Source organism: Anser anser (genome assembly GCF_964211835.1).
Source record: "Anser anser genome assembly, chromosome: 16".
Taxonomy (NCBI): Eukaryota; Metazoa; Chordata; class Aves; order Anseriformes; family Anatidae; genus Anser; species Anser anser.
Genome location: NC_139737.1, coordinates 11960545 through 11966544, shown reverse-complemented (window position 1 = coordinate 11966544; position 6000 = coordinate 11960545). Strand labels below are relative to the sequence as shown.

Here is a 6000-nt window from a genome sequence, read left to right as displayed (position 1 = left end):
GCGGGGACACGGCCGACGGGAGGCCACCACCGGCGGGCACACCGGCGGGGACGCGCCGCCGCGGGCCACTCGGCCATCCGTCCCCCCGGCCGCAGCCGGGTGCGGGCGACCGCCCTCTGCCCGCGCCTGCTCCGGGGCGCCCGAGCCCGGCGGCGGTGCCGGGGCTGCGGGCGGGCGGGCGGTGAGGGGCGGTCCCCGCCGCCGTCCCCGTCCCCGTCGCGGTCCCCGCCCCCGGCTCCGCGCCGCTTTGAAGCGGGCTCGGCGGCGCCCTCCCGCTCAGAGCCGCCGGCGCCCGCCATGGTGCAGCCCGAGGAGCAGGCCCGGCTCTACCCGCCGCGGCCCGAGCTGCTGCCGGCGGCGCACGTCCCCTCGCTGCCCCACTACGAGCGCCTCTACCAGCGCTCCGTGGAGGAGCCGCAGGGTGAGGGGCTGGGGCCGGGGCCGGGGCCGCGGGGGGCGGTCGCGAGACGGCGCCGCCGGAGCCGCCCGGGGGCTGCGGCCTCGGTGAGGGGAGCGGGAGGGGGCGGCCGCGCTGCCCGTTAGTTCTCTGAGGTGTTCGCGGGGAGGCGAAGCGTTCTTGTTAATTTTTCCCCTCATCCGCTTGGGTTCCCGGGTGATACGCTCCGGCCGTTGCTTTTGCAGAGTTCTGGGGTGACATTGCCAAGGAGTTCTACTGGAAGCGCCAGCACTCGGGGCCGTTTCTGAAGTACAACTTCGATGTGACGAAGGGGAAGATCTTCATTGAGTGGATGAAAGGGGCGACGACCAACATCTGCTACAACCTCCTGGATAGGAATGTCGGCGAGAAGAAGCTTGGGGACAAAGTTGCTTTTTACTGGTAAATACCCGTTTTTATTACGATGTGGGAAGTGTGTGAGCATAATGTTGAAGTGTACAAATGGTATTGATTGCTGTCAAGGTGAATTAAAACACGATAAAACCTGAGAGGCTTTAATCTTGGCATAGATACAGCAGGTGTTTGCTCTCTGTGTGCTCGAAAGGGGCTGTGTGACCGAGCTGCGCTGCCCAGCACGGCGTGGTGGCGGGGAGCTCCCGGCTCTCCTGGGCTGTACCTGCTGGGAGCCCTCGGGTGCTCTCCTGGCAGGTGCCACAAAGCCCCTGGGAAGTAGGAAGACAGGGATGGAAGAAATGGGGTCAGGAACAGCCAACATCCACAGTCAAAAAGCAAATTAAGCCTGTTGCTGTGTTCCGTGGGTCTGGCAAGCTTCCATTCCTGTGGCAGAAAGGTTCTTTCCCAAACCTTCTGTATTGATTCCTTGCACTTGAGCATATGTGGTGTTGTGATACCGTCTAAAAGCCTGGCTTTTCAGAGCTTACCTTTTGGGAAGAAAAGTTAACTCCCAGCCTTATCTGAAATGTGCTTGTATTTTTTTCTACCCCCAGAGTAGTTCATAGTTTGAAAAGCTCTGTGGAGTAGAATTTTTCATGTTGATACCAAATAAGCTTCTCTAGTGATATGTGAGGTCTAGAACCAATGCTCCACTGCAGAACGAGCTCAGCTGGCATCATAGCTGTGCCCCCAGGTTGAGAACAGTGCCTTGCCCACTCGTGTTTGGCTGCTCCCTTGAATTAGTATGTGTTTACTCTGCATCCGTGTTCCCCTGACTGTGTGGGGCAGCGCAGAATCAAAATGAAACAAATACAACTTGTTAGGATGCAATCATTTGTGTTAATCTGAGTCCCTTCAGAGGGGCTGCTGTAGAAGTCTTATCCTTATTTCAGTAAAAACACCAGGTGCTCTAATGGTGATCAGCGGTCCTCTAAGTGATTGTGTGCAGCTGAAGAGTCATCCCCACCATGTGTGGCTGTTACCTTGAGGTGATTTGTGGCTACTCTACTACAAAAAGAAACGTGCTTATAAAGTGTTGTTGTGGCTGTGATTGTAAAACTGGGTTCATATAAGCTGTTTCTATCCATACAGCTACTGCTTCAGCAAAAGAAAATTACACTTGCTGCCTAGCAAATAATCATACTGATGATAGTACACAGGTGAAATGGTGGAAAGTATTTACTTCCCTGCTAGTCAAACACATGTGCCAGCTCACTCAGATGTAAAATGACTTCAGCTTCTGAATGAAATTGTAAACTCATTCCGGTAAAGGTGTGGCAGCAAACAGCACCATTTGGCAGCCTCCTGGGCAGCCAGAGCAGCCAGCTGTTCTGGAGGGAGCGGGCGCATCCTGCATCCTTCTTCGTGCACATAAATCTCCTTGTGGCAGTTAGGCAGCAGCCTACAGCTCTAATTTTGTCTTAGTAAAGGCTTTTCTTGTTAGCTTTTCTGGCAGCCTTAGCGGGGTGTTTGATGCTGAGCAATACTTGCAGTGCATAGGTGGGTGTCAGTTGTGGTGTTTACAATGCTAAAAACAAGTTTGTCTTCATCCTTAGCAGGCGGTTTTTGATGACAACTTTGGGATAAACTCTCCCAACTTGGGTCTGTTGCGAATGGCTGATTCTGTGTCTGGAGCTGTCAGCTGTGGAGGTAATAGCGCAAGGGGTGGAAGAGGCACACTGAGCATGATGTGTGCAGCGCTGACCTGCAAACCTGTGGTACAAGGAGCAGGGCTAAGGGTTGTTAACTGTAGAATCACTCTTCAGGGAACATGCACATGCCTCTCTGGAGACACGCTTTTATCTTCAGTAACAAAATATACTTGTTGTCATCTTGTCCTTCCACGTTTTGCCTTTAAAAACTCTGTTGGACAAGCCTGGCTTTCTAAAAACACTTGAGACTTGTCAGACTGGTTGAAAGGTCAGAAGAGGAATGAGAGCCTCTGCAAGCCAAAGAGGTTTCCAAGGAAAAACTTGGGTTTTTGAAGTGCCTTGGCCAACTTCTTGCTTCTAAGGATGTCTGTAGAGCTGGGTAGGAGAAGAAGGGGCTGAGATGACCCTGAGGTATCACTGACTGCCCCAGCTGTATGAAAGCTTTGAAAAGATGCGAGGTCATGGTCTTTGCTTTCAGAGAGAAAGCAGGAAAATGAACAGCATTTCCAGGCATCGCTGAGTGTATCTGAGGAGAAATGTGTCCTGACAAAAGTTAGAACAGCTCACTATGGCTGTGTTAAGTTTGGCGTGGGCTGGAAGGAGCTGGCAGCTCATCCCCATGGGCTCTCGCCAAGCTGCTCTGAAGGCTCCTGTACCACTGCCAGTCCCAGAGGGCACAGCTCAGCCCTGCTTGGAGGGTGTAAGCCCAGGGATGTGCGTTGGCCACCAGGCTCTTGGAGCAGCGCCATCATCAGGTTCACTGGCGAGCTGTTTGCCTCAGACGTGGGGCTGCTCTGTTGGCACAGAGGACGGTCTGTGAGATTGCTTCACGCTGGGGGACTTGTACATAGGTGACGCTGCTGTGGTATCACCCCCTGGGTGCAGTTAGCGCTGCTGACTTCAAAATGACCACCCTGAGTTGTAGGAGATGCTGGTTCTCTGTTGCCTGTCTCGCTACGATGTCTCTTGCTGCTTGCGAACGTTACAAGTATTTCTGTCCCCTCTGCTTTTGATTCCTCTTTCTGCTTGGTATTGCTGGGGTGGCCTAAAAAGGAACAGAAGAGCCAGGAAATGTTTCTGATAAAGTGCTGGTCTGAAAAGCGACATCTCTTTCATCGTTGTGTGGAAAGTCTGCAGGCAATAGCGCTGCAGCTGCTTGCAGGTAGATACCTGCCCTGGCGCTCGTGGGCACTGCACGCGCGTGGCTCTGCGCAGCCAGCTGGGACAGGGCATCTGCGTGGGACTCGGGGCAGTGCACAGACAAACCCTCACGTCTGTGTCGAAACACCTGTTAATGATCTAGTGTAAACCTCTGCCTGGTGAGGCTGTGGAAGTAAAAATATAACCGGGTGGGAATTCAAGAAGCCAAACACCTAGTGTGGAGCTCTGCCATGTTCTTGCTAATTAGGCTCTGGGGTGCAGAGGTACGTAGAGGAAGTTTGTGTGTGACCTGTCTGTGTGACCTGGGCACAGCTGAAGCACTCATTTCTGAGCTCTGTTTCCCAAACCAGTCAGCCCAGCTGCAGCCCTGGTGGGACTAGGGGGCAGGAGATGGAGCTCAGTGTGCTACTTTTTGTCTCCTTGTTGCCTAGGTGCGTGGGTTTAGCAGGGTGCTGGTTTCTGCCAGCTTTGGAAGAACGTAGGTTTTTTGTTTTCTTGTGTTTTCATATGGAGTAACGCGTTTAGAAAGGAGAAGCGAAGGGTAGTGAAGGCAGCCAGAGCTTACTGCAGCTTTATTTAAAGGAGAGAATAGCTGCTAATCGATCCCAATCTGGATCTTGAGCAAGTGTAACATGCAAAGATAAAATGAAGCTGTTTTTCTAAATGTAGAAGAAGATTTAGGGGGTTGTAGTCGTAAGACTTCTTCCAATAAATCTTTCTTTAAGAAATAAACTTAGAGAATGGTTTTAAGTAAAATAAAATCATCTGGAAAGCAAAACACTACTCCCTGATCGCTACTAGATTTTTTTAAGAAACTGGAAATAGTTTTGTGGTTTGTGTTTGTTTGTTGTTTTGTTTTTTGGCAGCAGTCTTCCAGAGAGGATACAGATTGTCCTCGGAAGCTCAGTGCTCAGCCGAAGCTGAACGCCTGTTTGGTGTGAGCATGCGGCTGGGGCCCGGTGGGACGATGTCTCCACTGCTGTGTACTTGATCTGGTGGCTGTTGTTAGCAGAGTGGCAGCCCACAGCTCACGGTGGAGTGCTTGATTCTGGGATGAGCCACCTCTGAGCCAAAAATGAAGCCAGATGCTGCTGTATTTCAGTTGCACTTCTGCAAAGATCTGGATCTCTTCTGCTTGCAGGAATGAGCTTGCCTTAAACTGCTGAGAACAATCAGTGCTTTGCCTCCAGAACCCAGTGTGGGTTTGTGTTTGGTTTTTCTTTTCTTCCTTTAGATAACTTCACAGGTGTCCGTGTTCCATTACTGTCATGTACACGGATGCTGTGACTGAAGGTGGTGGCTGTTAACACCAAGAGTTTCAGAGGCACTTAATCATAGCCAGCTTCTACGCAGTGCTCTCAGCTCTGCTACTCCCGCTGGCTTCAGGACATCCGAAAGTCCTGTGCCAAACTGACTTTTCTTTGGTAACTTCCTGGATGATTTGTCATACTTGAGTGACACAGCCTCTTTCAACACTATTCTGGTAGTGAAAGCACGTCCTTGAATCACACAGCTGGTCTGGAGGGGGGAAAAAATATATATATATAATCAAAGCAGCCCTGGGAAAGCTGTGTTTGCTGCTACGCACCTCCAGGCGTGTGCCTGCATGCCGCTGAGAGCAGTCAAAGCGTGGCTGCCACCAAACAGCTGCACCCGGTGCTGCTGCAGGGGGGCCCAGGTAAGTGCTGCAGCAGCGAGGGCCATTATGGAGAAGTTTCCGTGTGTTTGGGGTCTTACCCAGGCTCTGCACAGCTCCCTTCTGGGTGGGGATGCGCACTGGGGAGGGGGGTGACCCTACTGGTCAGAGCAGAGGGGCCTTTTGGGGTACGTCCTCAGGGGGCTGGGTAGTCTCCCTGCTGCGTGCTGAGAGCAGGGTGATCGATCTGTGGTCTTGGCAGATCTTAATTATCCTGGAGGCATCGCTGGGCGGTACAGTGCTCTGCTTCCAGCAGGCAGGCGGGTTAGGTGCCCCAGAAGCGGGTAATAACGTGCGTTGAGTGTGCTCCTGCTCTGTGAAGCCACGCATCTTGTGTGCTCCTTCAAGGGCAGTGACAGCCCTAGCTTTCCACCCCAGGAAGCAGAGCTGTCGCTGGTGGGTTTTGTGGCCTCTCTCGGCATGGCAGGGGGCGTTACAGAACTCTCTGTAGCAGCTGCACCTGAGCCCGTGAGAACAAGGGTCCTCCGTCCTTCCAGCAGGGCACCTCTGCTCTGCGCGGCCCTTCCCGGCTCTGCTGCTTGGGGGTATGGGGAGCGGCAGCAGAAGCCTGGTGTCAAAGGAAGGAGGTCGGATGCTTCCAGGTGTCGAGGAGGGGTTTTCCTTATTTCTTTGGAATCCTT

At 52.9% G+C, this 6000-nt stretch overlaps 1 protein-coding gene across 2 annotated transcripts in view; it reads left to right on the top strand.

The window, feature by feature from the left end:
* The first annotated feature begins 218 nt into the window (after positions 1-218).
* ACSS2 (acyl-CoA synthetase short chain family member 2) overlaps positions 219-6000 on the top strand; it is a 33064-nt gene continuing 27282 nt past the window's right edge. The window contains exons 1-2 of one of the 2 annotated variants that reach the window (XM_083801253.1): positions 219-421; positions 643-838. In XM_083801253.1, the coding sequence (XP_083657379.1) occupies positions 298-421; positions 643-838 (320 nt within the window). In that variant the 5' untranslated portion in view covers positions 219-297. The remainder of the gene's footprint in view (positions 422-642; positions 839-6000) is intronic. The other variant, XM_083801254.1, reaches the window with a different exon arrangement.